This window comes from Corvus moneduloides, chromosome 1 (assembly GCF_009650955.1).
Source record: "Corvus moneduloides isolate bCorMon1 chromosome 1, bCorMon1.pri, whole genome shotgun sequence".
In the NCBI taxonomy this organism is placed as follows: domain Eukaryota; kingdom Metazoa; phylum Chordata; class Aves; order Passeriformes; family Corvidae; genus Corvus; species Corvus moneduloides.
The window spans coordinates 68,973,748-68,994,136 of record NC_045476.1 but is presented as its reverse complement, the minus strand read 5'-3'; the positions used below and the strand labels follow the sequence as shown (position 1 = coordinate 68,994,136).

The following is a 20,389-nucleotide window of genomic DNA, read 5'->3' as shown; positions in this document are numbered from 1 at the left end:
AAATTTAACTAGTGGCTAAGCCTACTTTATTACATTTTATATTAAGATTTCATTTTAGTATATTCTTACAGCTAGACAGTTCCTCAGAAGTGCTGCTTTACAGCTTTCTCTGAGCTCTCAGTCCTAACTGTGGTGTTCTTTGGGCAATACTGTAGTCACTGTCTTTTGCCTCCAAGTTTTAAAAAGCAATTCATAAGCTTGTGTTAGATTATTTTCCTTAGGCCAGAGGCAATTTAAGCTAGTGAATTGTTTAGAAGCATAACCCATAATTTTAAAATATCACCAACTAACCATTTAATGCTTTTCATGGAATAAGTGTAGTGTGAACACTATAAGTACCTGCAAGCCTGACTACTTACTCAAAACGTTTAAAATACAAACAATGACAAATTCTCATAACGCTTATCTACATTGTTCTTTGTGAAAGGGAGGTCAGGTGTTAATTTAGTCTAAGTCTGACTGCAGCTGCCTTAAGAGAAAAATACTCTTACTGCTTTGAAAGTTTATTTCACCCACATGTAGGTCTGAACCAGTTGAAAGCATTACTGTGGGCAAGGTTCACTGCTTTCCCCTGACCCTGTCATACTTGGTGAGCAGTTCAAAGTTCGTATCTTGAAGATGTGTTTTGTTCTCATTACACCTGATACTGCTTTTTAAAAATGCTAGCTTCATTCTAAGAAAAACAAGCTTTAAAACAGAAATGAAATAGTGATTAAATACTTTAAAATAGAAATGAAATACTGCTTTTTAACATAATGTACAAAGCAGCAGATTTCATCACACTACCCATAAAAATTACAATCATTCAAGAAAACAAGTATTGTTTTCCTTTCAGCCCAGCTGTCTAACACTTAGATCAGAAATAAGTGAAATAGTGCAATCTAGAGAACAAGGTCAAGTGAAAAGGCAGGGCGAGTTATGTGACACTGCCATCCCCTTACACTCAGAAACTCTGGAGCTCATCTGGTACCAAAGCTGCTACTTGGAACAGGGCCAACATGGAGCTGGTTGCTTGGGCCCCTGCCAGGTTGATGTCTGAACATCTCCACCCATGGCGATTCCACAGCTCCTCCAGGCCAAATTTCTGTGACCACCCTTCATGGTGAAGTTTCTTCCCCTACCAACTGCAGTTTCTCTGGAGGCAGCTTGTGCCTGTCACCTCCCATTCTCTCACTGTGCTGAGCAGAGCCTGGCCCTGCCTTCTTCATATGCTCCCATTTGGAAGTCGCAGACTGCAGGGTGATCCCCCTTCATCCATCTCTTCCTCAGGCTGAACAAGCCCAGCTCTGCTTTCCCTCCTTCACCCTGTGCTCCAGCTCCCTCACCATCTTGGTGCCCCCTCCACTGCACTCGCTCCATGAAGCCCATGTTTCCCTTGCTCCAGGAAGGCCACAGCTGGACACTGCTGCCGAGGTACTGAACAGGGGTGACAATCAGTCCCCTGCGCCGCTGGCTCCACGCTTGCTGCAAGAGCCCTGAGTCTTGTCAGTGTTCCTTACCAGAGGTGCCCATTGCTGAACAGCCTCAATGAGTTGTCTGCAAGAACCAGGCCCTTTTTGGCAAATGTGCTTGGGAAGACACCACTGCCCCCCACCTACACTGTTGAGTGGAGTTACTCTGTCCCAGAAGCAGAATGCTGCTTCTGCTTTTGTTAACCTTTATGAGATTCCTGTCAGCCAGTTTCTTCTGCAAGTCAAGAATAAACCTTTAGACCTGTAATTTCCAGCATCTTGCTTTAATAAATACTTCTGAATTCAAAAGCAGGAGACACATTTCTTTGCAGAAGGAAAACAACACACTTGTCAGCATTCAAGATGTTTCTTTTCTCAGCAACTTGAATAGCGATTTTACTGAATTTCTTACTGCAAGTTTTCAGACAGTATTCTGGTATCTTACAGATTTTTCCACTCTTCTCCCTAAATAACAACCACCAGTAGTAATTTCAGGAATGTTTTCATCTAGTTCAGTTGAAGCTACTGGATTATAGTCAACTTTCTGATTTGGAAACAAGGAAGATTAGATCTGCCCAAGTGGTCATGGGCCACCCTCTCTCTGAAACAGCAGAAGAGCCAACAATAAACTTTACTGGAATCACCATGCTGACAGCCAGGGGTTTTATTTGTCCAGATTAAGCACTGGCCTCCAGAAGGGTTATTTTCAAGTACAGCTTGACAGTGGCTAATATAAACTCAGACACTTCTTATATCTTGCTCTGTCATGTGCCTTATAACAGGATAACATAGAAAGAGCACAGATCCTATAAGCAGCCAGCTCAGGTCCAAGAAGGCTGTCAGTCTAGAACTTCTCGAAAAAAGTGGGATGGAATTCAGAGCTATGTCTTTGTAATTTCATCTTGGTTAGACATGCCTGACCAGTATACTATGGGTTACCACATAACTTCTAAAGGCAAGTAACCTCTTTTCACTCCAAATTGCTGATCTCCTTCCCCACCTAGCCCTCTCCATCTTCCTCCTCCTACAAGCCCCATACACTGTTGCCACAAGCGCTAAGATCATGCATAAGAACGGCTGTTTACATCTGCAAATCATTCAGATTAACTTGTGGTTTTGCAGGTCACCAGCCAAAATACCGAATACCAAAAGCCTAACTAAAAAGAGGAACCAATACACTGGGATTGTAGGAATTATGCTGGAAGCAATCAAATCAAGATGTTAGGACTATTTTTCTCTAGAATACAATGGTCAGGGCATTACCTTAAGCATCTGGAAAGGTATATGCCTGAACAATTTATTCAGTTACCTTTTACCCAGTTAACCCATTTCTATTTTATGGGCCTCTTTGAACAGGATTTAGATCCTTGATCAGATGTGTTTCTAATGCAATAGCATCAGGATAAGCAGGACATTTTATTTACCTTTTAGTATTGTCCTGCAGCCTTTCGCCCAGTTGCAGAAAGAACTGGAATCCTGTATCAGCTGCAGCCAGACTGGTATGGATTATCAAAGAAAAAGCTCAGGCCGTTCTTCTCCATTGAGGACTAACACTGAGTTGTTAAGAGATTTAAACAAAATATTTGAAGGATGTCAAGTTCATTTCCATTCCATCTGTGCAATTCCAAAGTGGTAACTAATGCATATATACAATAAATAGAAGTATGCTATCCTTTTCTAAGTTTTCATTAGAGTTTAAACTATAAAAAAAATGTTTATACTTTGGAGTTGTGAATCTTAAAAACACTTCCTGATCCACATAATTAAAACTGGCTAGTACATTTACATAAAAAAATCAAACGGCAGTTCAAGTATTTGTAAAATATCAAAACTTAATACAAGTAACTTTCTTCTCTTAAGCCTGACTTGGAAATTTTTGATGTTTTTAATTGCAAATGAAAAAGTGTTTCTTCTGCTAAGACAGTTCAGAAACAAAAAACCACAAAAAAACCAAAACAAAACCAAATCAACTTCACAGAGGATATAAAATCTTGTCCTGGTGCAAGGACGTACATTTCAGCAATAGTGTCTTTCAAAGTAGAGAAGCCAGTATTTTCTACCAGATGAGATAAAGACAAACAACCTTGTTCCTGTATAGGTTTTTTTTACTGTACATGTAAGCAAATGTTAGATTAAAACTGATTTACATTTTTGTGAAAGACATTTATTGAGTACAAAAAATCCCCATTACATTCAGCCTTATTATAAATGATTACACGCAAAGAAATTCAAAAGTGTGTAAGATCAACAGTCTAACTGGCTGAAATTTTCAGAATTTACATAATTTATGAACCCTTACTTCTCAACTGTACAGTAATAAAATTCAAAAAAATACACTTTGTCTTTCCAGCAATACTAGTCAGAGGGATTCTGTGCTCATGGTGTTAACGGCAGCCCACACTTCGGCAGCTCTTAGTTTCACGATTTCAAGTGTAGGACTTCCCATATTAGCAACAAGGTGTATGGAGAAGAGAAAACCTAAACAACAAAAATTTATGCAAAGAGTTCGCTAAAAGCTGCCAGCCAAAGTTCAAGGCTGCAGGCTTAAAAGTACCATTGTCCATGTCGAGGCAATGAAGCTCAGGTTCAGAAAAGCCCTCCCACACAGAAAAGAGGTTAAAACACACATGGCTCACATCAGTGCTGCCTGATGGGGATGCCCTACTGTGGATTTCCAAAGCTATCAAGCCTCCAGCTGTACATCCTGGATACCCACTTCTGAGATGCTACGCCATCAGGTCAAGACACCAAGATAAAAGATCTGCAAAGTGAACTTTAGAAATTTTCCTATTGCCTTTGGAGGGATTTTATTTACTGTATCCAAGATATTGAAACAATGTCTGTAGTCTTTGTATAAAGTTAAACTACAGGTATAAACCTACAGTTTAGTTTCTGTACAAGGAAAGATGAGAAAAACATGATGAAACCCCAGCTCATTTTCATGAAACTTCTGCACACTTTTTATCACTGCCTCATTGCTGAACACTGACATTTCATGTCATAAATTCAAAGATACCAAAATTTAAAAACTGATTTGCACAAAAGAAATTTGAAATAACTTTATATACACAACAAAAAGCCTTTTTAAAGTACAAAAATAACATCTATATGCCAATTAGTTACCATGCTGTGATAGTTCTTTCAGTGCCTACACATGCAAGACTGTAATCTAGATTCAGAATAATTCTGCATCTGTAGAATGTATCAGAATATAAAAAAGATTAGTATGTGACTAACTCTTCTTATTTTCAGAATGAATATGTATTCAAAATATCTTTGTAACCAATACTGCAATATTCCAGTCTCTGCATGTATACATGTAGATAAGCAGCTTTCCTCTTAGTAGATTTTAAAATCTCCTATACGCTGGTATCTACACAAAAAAGCTACAATGGTTTTAATGAATCTAGTTACACAACGCAATTCAAAATGTACAAAACTATAAAAAAGGGGACATTTATTGCCATGCATGAAACTTAAGTATGTTCAACTAAAAACTGCATCAAATGCAATTCTGTTAAAAAAAAAAAAAAAAAGGACATACAAAGCCATTTACATTAACACTCTTAACATTAGATCAGCAGAATTAGCTCTGACTAAATACCACAAGGGTAAGACACATTCCTTTTGCTGGTGCCTATTAGATCTTCAAATCCATGGAAACATAAACCCAGGAATCTTCATTTCCCACAGTCAAATCAGATCATGAAATCAACTGAAAAGAGAAGTGTATTAGTTTTCTCCTTTTTCTCAATCCAATCACATATAACCTCTCATTTTGTATCAAATTATCATGAAAATACACTCTCCTTTTGCTATCACAACCCAAAACATCCCTAGAGCAGACAAATTGCTCTCTCCTGCTAATAGTGACATGTAAGCACAACACAGACACAGCAATTCTAGATAGCCATGTATCAACAAGCCACAAGAAAATGAAGTTCTTTTATTAACTCCACTAAGTGAACCTCACTTCTATGGTTCCATTTTTAGTTTCAGGGCTAGCAAAAGTCATGAAACCTGATTTTTTTTACAAATTACAAAAACCTCAGATTAGACCAAAAAACCCTCTGTCATAAGTACAGTAGATAAGGCCTGATCTTCAGCACAGCAAACTCAAAGGCAACATCATGATAACTGTAGTACCAGGAGCAGATAGAGTAAAGCTATGCATCTTTATTCCCTTTTGCCTTAGCTGACAGGTCTGCAGAGCTTGTACAACCTCATGCATTGTTATCTATGAATGTATGTGGCCAGTGCCTGAATTGAGTGCATCTTGCAGCCAAGGTTGTAATTCAAAACAAATTCATAGCTTTCAGAGTACAAGTCATTAAAAACTATCGTAACGTTAATTCTAGTTATGCTTACCAAAGAAATGCGTAAGAGTAGTAGTGGTATGCTAAGAAAAGAATCCGAAGTAAGTGGTTTTTTAAAGAGGGAAAGATAAGGGAAAAAACCCCCAAACCAAACATCAAAGCTTTAGGTAAGCACTAAACTTTCAATATTATACAGGAGGGTATTAAAACTGGTGTAACAGGATGCCATACCAGGCGGAAGAAGGAAAAAAAAAAAAACCAAACCACCCCAACCCAGAACATTTTCTAGTGATAGTCTTTACCTCTTTGACTGTTTTTTTAATGAAGTCTTTTCTGTCAGATAAATCATAACTAGGATATTTTTCATACACCTAAAAAAAAGTAAAAAAACCACAAAATAAACCTCAAATTACTTTCATTCAATGCATTGTATAAATAGAAGAAGCTTAAATGAAATTAAGGCAAAAACTGATGTGGGTACTTCTAGTACTACAACTGCCAAAATGCCCTCTGTATTTAGGGAAAGACACAAGCTTATTTTCCTGTCTTTATTTTGACCACATAAATATTTACGTGGATGTACTGTTTTATGTTTGGTCACTGACTAAACTGGTACTGTAATTTTGCACATCAACAAACTGAAATGCCTAGCTTGCCATGTCACACAAATAAGAATTGTGCAGTTTTTGTTTTAAATGCTCTCTTAAGCAGTCAGATAGCCCTGCACTGGTGTAGGAAGCTAAACAATGAAAAATAAATAAGCCTTGGTATTTGATAAGTAAAACTGTGATCCTTTCAAGAGAGTAACAGAAGAGTCAACATGTTTGAGTGCTATTCCACAACTACTCTTTTATTAACAGAGTGGGAGAGGACCAAACAAACAGAAAATAGATGCCAACACTGACAACCAATTCAGAGTATTTTATTTCAGCATACCAAATTTCAGACTTCTAGAATGACTATAAATATGAACAACAGTTACATTCAATTTTCTGATAAGAATAACTTCTGGTTTAATTTTCTCAAGACAACATCTGTAAAGTACCAGGAAAACCAAACTTGTGTGTTAACCAGAAAGTATCAAGGTAACTGTATTGTTTGTTTGGGTCACTTTTCCCCACCTTTCCCTTTTCTGGCCACATGGTTCCCACCTGTTCTGACAATTAATGGATTTCTTGCTGAACTGATTCAACTCACTAACTCAGCTGAGAACTATTCTGATAGCTGCTGACAGGTGAATGGACTTAAAAAGAGAACATATGAAGAATGAGTGTGCAAGGTGAGCAGCAGAAATGTCCAGAGCACAGGACGCAGCCCTCCCCTATGGACAGCAGCAAAGCTGCTGCACTATCTAAACATTTCAGGTTTTCACTGTCATACATGGCACTTGGTTTGGAGGTCATAGTGCTACTTCCCAGATAGCTAATTTTAATATTTCCCTTTTAATGCTAGTATCAGTGTTGCAGATCTAAAAATTAAAGCTCTCATCGTTACAGCTATTAGCAAGAAAATAAACTAATGCAAAAACTATTTAGTTTCTGAACAACAGTGCAGAGTATAAGCCTCCATTTCTGAAATGATGATAGAAGTCCATTCCCAAACAATCCACTCACTACCTATACAGAGACTGCAAAATTGTATTTACTTACCTCTTTGCAGATTTGTTTCATTGTAACCTCCTCCAAATTTGCATTGGCCAACAAATTCTTGACAGTTTCCTTCAGTTCTTCATCTGTGGGTGGTTTCTTCAGTTTTTTAATTAAAGGTTCATCATCTGAACTATCCTCAGACTCACTTTCTAAATATGAAGAACAATTTGGATTGTAATAGAAGGTTTTCAGTTTGTCTGCTTTCCTCCTTAAAAACAGAAGCCATCAGAACTTTCCACAAGCATCCAATCCAGATGTTTTCATTTGAAATAGACATCTTGCTAGACCATCCATTTAAAAACAAAGCTAATGCTATCAGTACTACATTTATTTATGAATTTGTGTAATTATTGATGAACTATCAGTTTACATATCAACAAGAACTCTAAAAAGTATGGGACTAATTTAATCTATCAAACTAATGCAAAAGACTTATTACAACAATTCTAATTCAGGTATTATGACCGTAAAAAAAAAAAAAAAAGTAATTATTTCCTTTAAAAAGGAGTTTGGATTTCTTTTTTCCCCTAGCAGTGCCAAAAACACTAGGCTCTTGTAATTTTGCAATTTAACTTTGCAAACTTACTATCAGAAACACCATGAAAACAAGTAAGAACTTCGTAAATTAAGTGAAGGAGCACAGGACACTCCTACAGTCTTTTCCAGCAGAAAAGGAATTAGACCAAATGACTCCAACATCCACTCAGTTCCTCTACTGCCAACAAGACAAAATTCAGAGCAGATGCCAAACAAACTGGATAATGACTTTACAGAAAGACCTACTTTACATTTTGATTTTGGTACTGCAAACATATGCTGGAAACAGAAATGCAGGAAGAGTAAATAAGAAGTTATGAATATATTACGTTACTTATATGAAAAACACAACGTTTGTGTCTATACATATATGCTGATGACAAAATAAGGTGTACACACAACACAGCCACATTCAGTAGTCAAATTGAAAGTACACTGAGTTCAGCACAGGCCAGTTTATTCTGCTGAGAAATAAGGCTATGAAAGAAATTTAGCATAATTCTGTGCCTAAATGCTTACCCACACCTTTTCTCAAAGCACTGACAAGAAGGGGAACTAATCTGACCTGATGCTTGTGCTGTGGCATGCATATGCCAATGCTGGCATTAAATGAAGTACTTTTGTAGTATGGATATAAACTGCATTAGTAACTTGGACTACAGTTGAGAAAGACTTCGCTGTTATCTCAGAGTGTCAGAGAATTTAAGGTGGGAAAGGACCTCTGGACTTCCCTGAGCCGCTGGCTCCACTCTTGCTGCAAGAGCCCTGAGTGCTGTCAGTGTTCCTTATCAGAAGTGCCCACTGCTGAACGGCCTCAATGAGTTGCCTGCAAGAACCATCTGCCCCTGCTCAGGCCCTTTTTGCCAAATGTGCTTGGGAAGACACCACTGTCCCCACCCTCAGTACTGCCATCTTTACAGAGCTATTAAGAAACTCAGTGTCTGTGTACTCTTCATGCACATTGTGAGATATGAGAAAACTGACTGCAAAAGGATGCATGGAGAAACTATATCTATGTTAACAAAAAACCCATATCAAGCTGCAGAACCAAAGATAGAAACGTGGGATATACACCACTGGGTCAACTACAAGATTTGCATAAAGCCACTGTAGCAGCCCAAACAGAACTTTACCAATGTTCTTCCAGCAAAGAATGGAAAACTTGGCTGATACTTTCAGTTTATATGCAAATAAAAACAATATATGTGCACACAGCAGAAATTACATGAAATATACCCAAACGAACAGCTTTTTTCATTAAATACCGTTTCAAGGAAAGAAACATCAAGTAGCAAGTCAACAATTTACCAAATTCCATTTTCTTTCACAATTAGGTGCAAAAGCTTGCTTTCTAATAAGCACACCAGTTAAGCTACAAGACAACATATGGAAGATTTAAAACATTTACCTTTTCTAGAACTGTTCTGATTTTTCTTAGTAGTGCTGCTGTCTGCCTTCTTGACATTTGCACCCTTCACAGCTTTCTTAGTTTTAGAAGTAATCTTTTTAGATTTTTCTCTTTTAGTTGCTTTTCTAGGGGGCTACAAAGAAGAAAATCAGAAAATTAAAATTATAGGTTTCACCGGAACAATCCATACCTCTTTTCCATAAAGGGAAATTGTTCACTCTGAGGACAATTTACTCCAGCCATTCCATACCAACAGAGCAGGTGCAGCAAAACAGATACACTGCCTACATCCTTCTACCTGTAGTATATTAAAAGCCTAACTCTTTTAAAAAATGCTGCAATCAAAATCTCTCTGCCCAGAGAGATGGGGAATGCCCATCCCTGGAACCATTCCAGGCCAGGATGAATGAGGCACTGAGCAACCTGATCCAGTTGAAGGTGTCCCTGCTCATTGCAGGAGGATTGGACTAGATGACCTTTAAAAGGTCCCTTCCAACCCAAACTAATCCATGATGTGATGTTTCTCGCCTAGCATGCGAAAAGTTACAAAGAAAGCACAAAATACAGCGAGATTCAGACACATCAGAGAGTGCAGGGATCTTTCTAAGGCTGCCAACTATGTTGCTTACTTTAATCTAAGATACAACACCTGAAGAGAAAGACTAAGATATAAAATCCAGGAGGAATATGGAAACAAGATCCCAACCCAATGCAGTCAGGTAGGTCAGGGACTCCTACTGAATTCAAAGTTAAGTCCTAAGTATCAAATCATACACTACATGATGAAATTACAATAAAGTCATCACAAGATGATACAAGAAATGCAATCACTTACATTAGAAATCCTGGCTGCCCCAAAATGACACATAGCAAACGATTTTATAAGGTGCATACATACACCCAAGAACCAGAACTTTTGCCTTTTATCTAAATGATTCTCTAAATTCAACACACAAAGAATTTATGAAAACCTCTTATAAATTGCAGGTGTGTTCCCTTTTCTTTCAGTTAAATATCACTTACTCCCCAACTCTGTGTTCCAAGAGTTACCAACTGATAACAATGACATAATGTTGAAAAACAAACAAAACCCCTCATTACCTCATCTTCACTTTCTTTTTCTTCTGAAGACTCATCCTTTTCCTTCTTTTCATCTTCTTCACTACTGGATTCATCTGACAAGATCTCTGGGCACTTGGTGCGTTTTGCTTTTCTTGTTGTTCCAGAGCTACTGCGCTCTTTCTTGCCACCTTTGCTTTGTGGTTTTTTGGACTTTGGCAATGGCTGAGAGACAAGAGATGTGTGTAGTCCAAGTAGGAATATAAAAGTGAATTTTAAAACGATAAATTCTTTCAAATCACATGAAAGAATAGTAAAAAAAATATACAGGTGTCTTAACACAACCCAGGACTATTTTATGTACTACACTTAAGCCATAGTATTTTGCAGTAAGCAACTATTCACTACTGAGCTAGAGCTGATCAAAATGAAATTTCAGTTCCAAGCTAAGTGCACCCTTTCCCTAAGCAAGCAAATCTTCAAAAGCTGGGCATTAGAGAAGGGAAGCAAGAGAGGTTCCTTCTAGGTTGTTCTTTCACCTACCAATCCATAAAAGCAAGCCTTTTCTTTTGGTAATAAATCAGCTGACAACTCGGAAGACTTAAGGGCAGGAATTTTGTCATGTCTTATGCAAACCTGCATTTTGCTATAACTCAGTGCCTGTGTCCCTAAAGCAGCATGCAGACCCCTTATGCACATCGCTTACCAGTGTTTGTTGGGAATAGATTTGATTTCCTGAGCAACAGTGCAACTATTTTAGCATTACTTTCTAGATTAAAAACTGAAAGTCCAAGAAGATTAACAACAGAGTTTAGTAGTCTTGGCAGTGGCACTCTGAATCTAGTGCACAAGCATACACTAGCTAAACCAAGCTGTTGGACCCTGCAACAAATTCTATTTGGTGATGTACAAGCGTGATAACGTACATCTGCCAAATACAGCAAACACAGGTAACATCTGACATTTGATTTTCCTGTCTTTTCATGTATCTATTCTCCTCCACCCACAAAGGAGAAGCTAATTGGTATTTGGAGATGGATATCCTAATTAGCTCCATGTGTTGAACTTGCAGTTCTGTGCGCTAACAGTGTGTAATGGGTACACCCACATTTAAACAGAATTTCTATTTAAGTCTTCACCCCATTAAGGATGCCTGCAGTAGTAGGACTACTCTCTTTCAAGCAGTCATTCCTACTTCAGTAAGCTAAAACAGTAATTGTATCATCATTGGAAACAAACAATGAGCAATAGAGAACAGATGCCTTTTCCATCAGAACAGAGCTACAAAAGCAAGTGCAACAACCTGCATCTCACCTTGCCTGAAGATTTTGGGTGCATTAGGAAGTTTAATATTCTGGTTACGAGCTCACTATTAACTCCTGATCTTTCCAAGTCAAGAACTTCACAGATACTTTTCAACATTGCATTTCTAAATCTGTAGGAGAAAAAAAAAAGAAAACAGAAAAAAAGAGGTTTAGTATCACATCCTAAACAGTCAACATTTGACTGCTAGAAGCTGCTGTCTGGTTTGTGCCTGCCACCTGACAATACATCTACACAGTCAACTTCCAGTCTTATCTATGGTTAAGCAAAGAATCACCACTATATTACATAAAGCAAAATAAAATAAAATTCCCAAATCTCTATGTCTGTATAGTAGAATATTAAAAAAAAGTTAAAGAACCATAGTAAAAAAAGTATTACATTTTTTATGATCTCTAGCCTGAATAGTAAAGTTCTGCAAAACACATTGACCTTTGTTCATCTTGTTCAATGCTGTTAAAATATGACATGCAAGTGTACAGTCTGGGCAGAAATCAGCCACAGAGGCAGAACAAATTAACAAACTGCTCAACAGTTTGTGTTCCACACACAGCTGCAAACAGCAGCAGAAGCTACCACAGTAACGTAAGCACACGTGGCTCTGTACCTTCATATGCAACCCAGTGCAACCAGGTTTCAGAATATTTGCTGAAGACTAAACAAGTTGTTTCATATGGAAAATACAAAAAAAAAAAAGTGCAAAATGACTTTTTTTTTTTTCTGATAAGGAGAATTCCACAATTAAACCCATGGGAAATGGTCAAAACTCCCCTCAGGAGACAGTTTGTCTTGTGGATTCCAATGTATTTGACAAACCATACTCCTGGAAAACTGCATATCTGAAGAAGAAAAATTTGGAAATTCCAAATTCTGGAAGCCTTTCCACTATCAACAAACAGGCACTAAAAACCCCCCAGTTTTAGAACATATTGTGTAGATGTTATTCTTTCATTTATTACGACTAGCTACACAAATACACAAAGTCATTTTAAACACTTTCAGTCCAGCCAAAACTAAGTTGCAGCAGCTTCTCCTGTTGATGGAAAAGCAGCTTATGAAGGGAGACAGTAAAAAAGAAAAAAAAAGTTTGTGAGACTCATTGCTACAGCAATTCTAGTATGTTTAATATATAATAAGCAGAAATGGCTTTTGATTTTGAAGGAGAAAGGTTTTGAGGCATAGAAGGATGCAGGTTTGCACCACGAATAAAGTACAATGTGTTCACAACACTATGCTTGCCCTGGGGAAATAATGCTTTCCTCTCACTTGGCAGAAGAATCTGCTAGTTAGCATGCAATAGTTAAAGCCAGGAAGGTGGGAATTGTGAATAAAATGTTCACTATTTAACTTAATACGTTTCAAGCTGTCTTAAGAGACCAGCTTGTGTGATTAAAAGGAACTCAGAAGAAAACTGTACAGCTCTAGTAAACAGCCACCTGGCTTATAGCTTAAATTTCATCTCAAGTAAAATTTTGGAAGAAAAAGAAAGAAAAAACAGAGTGCATAGCATGAGTCAAGCTATGTTAAGTATCAAGAGATCATTACTTTTTTAACATTTCTTCCTTCTTTTTATATTGGTCACTTCCTTTTTCAAATGGAAACCCACTGAACTGACCCACATTCTTCTTTAGGGATGCAACCTAGAACAGAGCACACAGATTACTTTTTTCATTGTAAGCAGTTTAAAAGATTTCATCCAATTACATTTGTTAATCTTTTATACAAGAAAAATCTGTTCTAGCATATAGCTTTCTGTTGACAAAGTTACACCTTTTAAGTTATAACCTACATGGATTATACCTTTACTTATCTCATGACAGATAAACTACAACAATTAACTTCAGCTTCTTGTAACTGTGGTACTTTTAATAACTTACTAGTCAAAGTCACCTGCCATTTCAAGCTCATTTAGAGTGTACTGCATGATGAGTTTCAGGTTTGCAAAACAACAACATTATGAAGACTGTTGCATGCTTTGTATCATGTAATTTGTTACAAAATAGGGGTTTTCATTTTTTATTCTATAATCTGCTAGAGTAAATTTGCTTTACTAGCTTTTCGAAGTCTTACATAGGACCATGACTGTATTTTTGAACATTTTATTTAGCAGGACTGATTTTTGCATTTACATACCACCCAATTTACAACTTCTACCATTACACCTGACATCCGATCTGGGTTGAACTTCCATTGCAACAGCCCTTATAATGGGAAAAGTGCTCCCATCAAGATCACAAAAATGTATTTAAGTTCTTTGTTTTCACTTCGTCTCCTTTTACAAAAAAAAAAAAAAAAAAAAAAAAAAAAAAAAAAAAAAAAAAAAAAGAAGTTAAAAGAGAACCCCAGATCTTTCAATCTTCTGAGATCTTTATAACACTATCAAGAATAATTTGAACTCACTTTCAATACTCCTACAAATTTTGTTTCTGCTGTTTCTCCATTAGTTTATAATTTTACCAAAGCTGAGCTCCTTTTCCAAAGAGCTTTGTCCAGCACCTAAAGAAAATTTGCAGGTGGTATGTTTTATTAAAAAATGTTAATTACAAAGCACATACAAATAGGTGCATACAAGACAAGATCTGACCTTCACTATATAAAACAGCATTCTGAGTTCCCAGAAACTCTGATTAAATATAGTTTTGACTGAAACCATACTGATATGTTCTTTTTCTGAATACTTGTGGCAACAGATCATTCTTTGCCATTAAACAAACATTGCATTGGAAGCAGTGGTCTGAGATATTACAGATAGCATGCATCTGTACTAGTGCTGTTCAGTTCCTGGTTTCTACACTGGCTGCTCAAGTCTCAAATATATACAAAGATTTTTAAAAAGCTCCAATAATTATAGTAAATGTGTAGAAATAGTACAATTTAATCTACCTTAATTCCACATTTTGCCTCCATTAGAAAGGAAAACGGGTCATATTTACTCTGAAATTTAATGCACAATCACTGATACATAAACCACTCCAAGAAAGATTTGCCATTATATTTTAAGTGTCATCCTTAAATACAAAATGGACAATATCATATTTTAATTCTCTTGGGAAAATTGTTATATATAAAACCCCAATAGTGATTTTTATCACATTTATCTTTCTACTGCTTTCTGCAAACAAAGGAAGAAAAATAGGTATGCAGCAATGTATTAATACATGGAGTATTTTGATTGTCATCTGCATGTCAGCAGCTTTTAGCATGTGAATCATAAATTATTTCCAATTCATCCTTGTAAGGTAATCCACCATCGTCCCCTTAAAAAACACAAACCAATCTACATTCAAGAGACTTTCAATTTAGTACACTTTGCCACAGGATTTTTATAGGAAGAGGGTTTATAGGAGTTAAAAGAAGGAGACTTACTTAACTGGTCCTGCAAATACCCATTTTCTAAGTAGTTTGTAATAAATGGCACTTAAGAAATAGATCCATATGTGCAAATGTAAAAAACTGCACTACAAACATTTTCACTATACATGAGAACTAATGGATATACAGGACTGAAATTCTTACAGTGCCTGGCCTGTTGTAGAGGAGTTTGTGCAGGTTCCTAAGTTCGTCTGTCTTCTTTTTACTCAGAAAGAACTGTATCCTCTCAATTTCACAGAGTTTTTGTCCTTTTCCTGAAACAATTAAAATCAATTATGCTATTCATCACATTCATATATACCTATGTGTTTATAACTTAAAGTTTCTACTGTTTTTTTAAAAAGCAAAGAACTTAACTTAAAAATGGCATTAGACATTTTAATAGGTCAAACATTAAGCAGGCCTTTTCCTGTCACTTAGGCACCTTGACAGGCTCTTTACCTGCCTTACTACTTAGATCAGGGTACAAGGATTTGGCATTTCTTTCTATTCTAGTTGCTCCTCTGTTAGTAGTGGTGAGGGACTGAAGATCCTAATTCCAAGTAAGTTTAAACATCACGTAACTTTTATGATTTAAACTGATGCTACAGAATAAAAGAGGGTTTTCATATAATAGCCTTATTATTTTTAAACGGATCATGACTCATAAGTTAGGTCTCATCTACAACAAATTAGTGATTTAATCTTTTTAGAGTTTTCATTATCATTCCTGACACTCAAAATTCTTATGTGAGAAGTCAAGCTTACCTGGTGTAATTGTAAAAGGTTCCTTCTGCAGTGAGGACACTTGCATGGTCAGTCGGTCAACCTTCTTCTTCTCCCTTTTTCCTTCAACAATGAGACTCTTTTCTGCAAAAGACAGCCTCCTTAACCACAATATTCTTCATTGCAGATTTGACTGAAGTGACAGGGAAAACAAGACTGACTCTTTGAAATAGCAAACCAAAAACGGATGATGATATAACCAGGTACTATGACACTTTCAAACCTTTGGCTAATATGCCAATGTGATTCTATGGAGCTGCATGTACATAACTAGAAGTTTCTCTAGTTCATAACCACAACCCTGTATCCAACATAACCATGAAGACAAGACTGTATTTCCTAAAGGTAACTTCACCCACCATGGAGACTGCAAGACTACCCATCCTTTCAGAAACCCATCCTTGTCTCCTTTCACTGCCTTTTTCAGGTACAAAACTGACACTGTTTGCACATTCTCCTTGGATGCTGCAGTCGCTATGCACACAGCTCCACACACAGCACTCTCAAGAACAATACTATCACCAGATGGGCAAAAGCAGAGTCCAGGATGCCAGCAAACAGATTCATTTCCCACTACTGGACTGGAGGAACCACACATTTCAGCAGGAGAAGCACAAGAGCAGTGGAACTGTACTACACATCCCAGGGCTATGCAGAGAAGCACTCTGCAGGGCACAATACAAGTATCTCTAACACTACAGGAATATTATTCCCAGAAATTCTAGTACTGCTTACTAATGAATACATTTAGGTTGTTTCATGTATACCCTGCACATCACTGATTTAATGATACCACTCCAGAAGAAAAAGCTAAAGCTTCACCTAAACATTTCATACCAAAATCTTGATCTCAAATAATACTATCCTTAAACAGATGGGCTGTCCTGGCTTTAACATCTGAAAACAACTTCAAAACCTGTATGAACATTATCAAAACTGGTGTGTGACTGCCAAAACCAGAGCAAAACATACACTTGTGTGTTCACAAGAAAGTTGTTTCTGAAAATTCAATTCTAATTACTCTGCTGTTTTCCAAACTGCATAATCTGTCTTCTTTCTACTACCTTTCCTAAAGCCAAACTTCATCTCTTTCAAGGATCCAAGAGCATCAGTGATTTGGTTTTCACTGTGCCATATCACAGCTCTATTTCCACAAAAATTTCCATTGTGGAGTCTCCAGGGATCTGTTTTCAAAGGGAAAGCAAGCATTTTGGCATAGTAGTTCCTTCATCCTGTTTTGTACTCCTTGACTATCCTCCTCAATTACATGCCACAACAAAAAACTTGCCTTGCTTGCTCATCCTATCATATTGCCACAATTTTTTATTGCTAAAATTAGTCAAATGGAATTTCCACTGACTCAATATAATTACATTTGGATACCCAGAAAATTTAATTCTCTGTAGTTAAGCAAAGACATCTATATTATTTCCGAAACTACTGCACACTTAAAAGCTTCTCTTTTGTAAACACAGACCACTTCAGAGTGTTACTGGCAAAAAATAATTTGATAAGGGACACTACCTCCTATAATCCTCAAAAAATTTATACAACAACAACAAAATCCCTAGTATTGAAGTCCAGGATGCTGGCATTTCCTTCAGTCTTTTCTGTGATAAACCACCACCACTGCTTTTAGCGTTGCTTGTTATAGTCTACTGGGAAGCTATTATGACCCATGAGACAGATGCACCATGGAATCTCCTCAATAATTGCACAATTAGCCAAAAATCACAGGAGACTGCATTCAGTAGCTTGACATTCATTAAAGAAAAATTTATTCAATGGAAAAACAAGTACCCTTTTCTTCTTCCTCTTCCTCCTCTTCCTCTTCATCTTCATCACTTTCCTCAGCTTTGTTTTCAGTTTCAGGTTGTTTCTCATCTGTTTTTTCTGAGGACATTGTATCTTCTTTTGATGAATCAACAGAAGACATGGTGTATGCTTCTGTAAAAAGAGTCAGGGGAAACCATCAGTAGAACAACATCCATGAAAAACACAGGAATGTTACTTTCAAACATGAACTTGTGCAGTAGAAGCAATGTGCTGGTACTGTGATGGTTCACATTCTCTAATCACTGAAGTGTTCTGCGTACACACAATACATACAATTTTTCAGAAGAAGTTGCCATCCATTCTGCAACTAGTCTGGTTAAGAACACTCTAAAAGGTTATAAATTCTTTCCACACACAAGTCTTCAAGCTGCTTTTGTGAAGCATTCGGAAACACCCACTCAAAGCAGCTGATACTGTTATCTATTAAAAACTGCAGTGTTTCAAGATATCACCATTTTACTGCACCCTGCTATAAACTTATTTCTGATCATGGTTAACTATGCATGAAGTTTCCTAGTAACTTAAACAAGTTACTTATTTAAATGGGAATAGAAAAATTTTTAAAAAATGTTGCAAGCAATTCAGGAAAGAATTAACACTGCTTTCATAACTCAGACAGCTGCTGCATCTTTGGGCATGAAAATACTTCCTGGTTTTAATTTGTAAACCTACAACAAAAAGGAATAAATGCTTCATACTTAGCATATTTAAGACTCTTTTCTTAGCATGTGAATTGGCCTATATGTAAACTTTAAAACTAAAATATCTTAGTTATGTATGTACCATTTCCCTACTAATAGAAAACGTCTATGCAGTAAAGCAAGATAACCATATGCTTCATTTTTTAAAATTCTAGCTTTCAAAAATTTTCACCGTTTGGATCTGGAACAAAATTTCATGTAATTAAACATTTTCTTTTTGCAATATTAAAGCCAAAACTATCTGCAAGAGATCAGGTGCAATAAGTAACTTATTTAATTTAAATTCGCTGCCTATATGCAGTATTAGCAGGTGCCAGAGATCAATGGTGTTCCAAAAGACACAAAACGTGAGTTAATATGTATTAGTAATAGTACGAGGAAAATTAAAGTTTCCTGGCTAAGTCACCAAGAAAAAAAAGAACCTTTTAGGATATTACTACCAGTATTTAATTTGTAGCAAGTAATCTGGCATTCTCACGGCGATTACTGACTTACTTGAAGTCACGAGTAAAAGCAAGGGAAGCACTACAAGCTCTTTCCTTCCCCTTTCAATGGGAATAGAAGAGCAAAAGAAAAGTTAGAAACTTCTCAGCTTTTCACCACCTGGGTTCATGACGACGCTTTGCTTGGGAGAAAAAGGGTTCTGGATCGACCTTTACCGGGAGACGATCTCCCGCCCTCGCCTGGGGCTTTTCAGACGGGGACTCTCCCTCCACCTGTCCCCTCCTTCCCGACTTGTAAGCTGGATGCCGGGGCAAAGAGACGGCGATGGGCAGCGCCCGGTGGCGCCGGCGGCCAAGGCGCCATCGCCTCCTCGTTCCAGCCGGACGCAGGACCGCTCCGCCCGCTCCCGCCGCAGAACACCGCAGCACCCAGGAAACACCTCGGGCAGAGGCCGGGAGGGAGGAAGCTCCGGTGACAAGCGCCCCGCACACGGCATGTCCCCGGTGCGGGACGGGAGCCCTGCGGCGCGGCGGCCGCGTTTTGTTTCTCCTCGTCACAGCCCGTCCCCGCTCGGCCGGGCGCGGCGAGGCGGGACCGCTCTCGGGCGCCGTTACGGCCATGGCGGCGGGACCCACCTCAGCTCGAGCCCCGGCTCCCGGCTCCCTCCTCAGGCGCGGCGGCAGCAGCTGTAGGCGGTAGTTACTGCTGGGCGAGACGGGTCCGGGCGCAGCGACACACACACCCCCCGCCGCGGCGCAGCCCCGCAGCCACCAGCCACTCTTTCCCTTTCCCTCTCCCTCTTCCCTCCCTCCCGGAATCAACAAGGTTTTCAAAATGGCGGGTTCTCGGGCGGCGAGGAGGAAGCGGGAAGACGGCGGCCAATCAGCGCGCGCGGCCCGGCGGGCGCGGGGAGGGCAGGGGAGGGCTGGGGAGGGTGCGCGTCACGCGCGCCCGCCCGCGGTGACGTCAGGCCGCGCGCGGCAGCGGGCGCGCTCCCGCCGAGAGGAAGGGGGCGGGGGATGTGAGGGGCTCGAGGTTGCGTTTTCCCTTTCAAAGCCGTCTGTAATTGCACCGTCTGTAATTGCAACGCCTTCAAAAAAAGCTTTAAAATAAGGAATCTGCATGTCTTATCCTGCCTAAATTGGGCGGTGATTAATATACACTCCCCAGACTTCCCTTTTGCACACAGTATATGAATCGTAGTGTTTCCTAATACCTCTGGAACAGGTTGCGCAGTGAAGCTATGGATGCCCCATCCCTGGAAGTGTTCCACACCAGGTTGGATGGGGGTCTCAGCAGCCTGGTCTAGCGGCAGGTGTCCCTGCCCGCATCAGGTAGGTTGGGACTAGATGATCTCTAAGGTTCCTTCCAACCCAAGCCATTCTACGTTTTTAAGTATTTCGTAGTATTTGTGTTCCACATGTATCCTACTTTTACTACCAGTTCTACATGACTATGCTTTACGCGCGCCTACGATGAACAATTCCCCGGAGCGTGGCGTTCTTCCCACTTCCTCTGGTTTTACTCC

The 20,389-nt window shown here is 38.6% G+C and overlaps 1 protein-coding gene across 1 annotated transcript; it reads right to left on the bottom strand.

The window, feature by feature from the left end:
* Window positions 1-3,538: 3,538 nt before the first annotated feature.
* On the bottom strand, window positions 3,539-19,687 carry DEK (DEK proto-oncogene). Its single transcript, XM_032114553.1, has 11 exons — window positions 19,497-19,687; window positions 17,681-17,827; window positions 15,863-15,964; window positions 15,260-15,369; window positions 13,289-13,383; window positions 11,735-11,855; window positions 10,463-10,645; window positions 9,362-9,494; window positions 7,417-7,565; window positions 6,070-6,138; window positions 3,539-5,166 (listed from the first exon to the last, which is right to left on the bottom strand). Exons 2-11 carry the CDS (start codon window positions 17,814-17,816, stop codon window positions 5,155-5,157), a joined length of 1,110 nt encoding a protein of 369 aa, XP_031970444.1. The 5' UTR covers window positions 17,817-17,827; window positions 19,497-19,687; the 3' UTR covers window positions 3,539-5,154.
* Window positions 19,688-20,389: the final 702 nt, after the last annotated feature.

Coding starts and splice junctions, on each gene's coding strand:
- DEK (XM_032114553.1), bottom strand. CDS start 17,816: ATGTCTTCTGTTGATTCATCAAAAGAAGATACAATGTCCTCAGAAAAA. Junction 15,370..15,862: donor ACCTTTTACAATTACACCAG/GTAAGCTTGACT, acceptor TAATTGTTTCAG/GAAAAGGACAAAAACTCTGT. Junction 9,495..10,462: donor AAAAAGAAAGTGAAGATGAG/GTAATGAGGGGT, acceptor TCTTCTTTGTAG/CCCCCTAGAAAAGCAACTAA.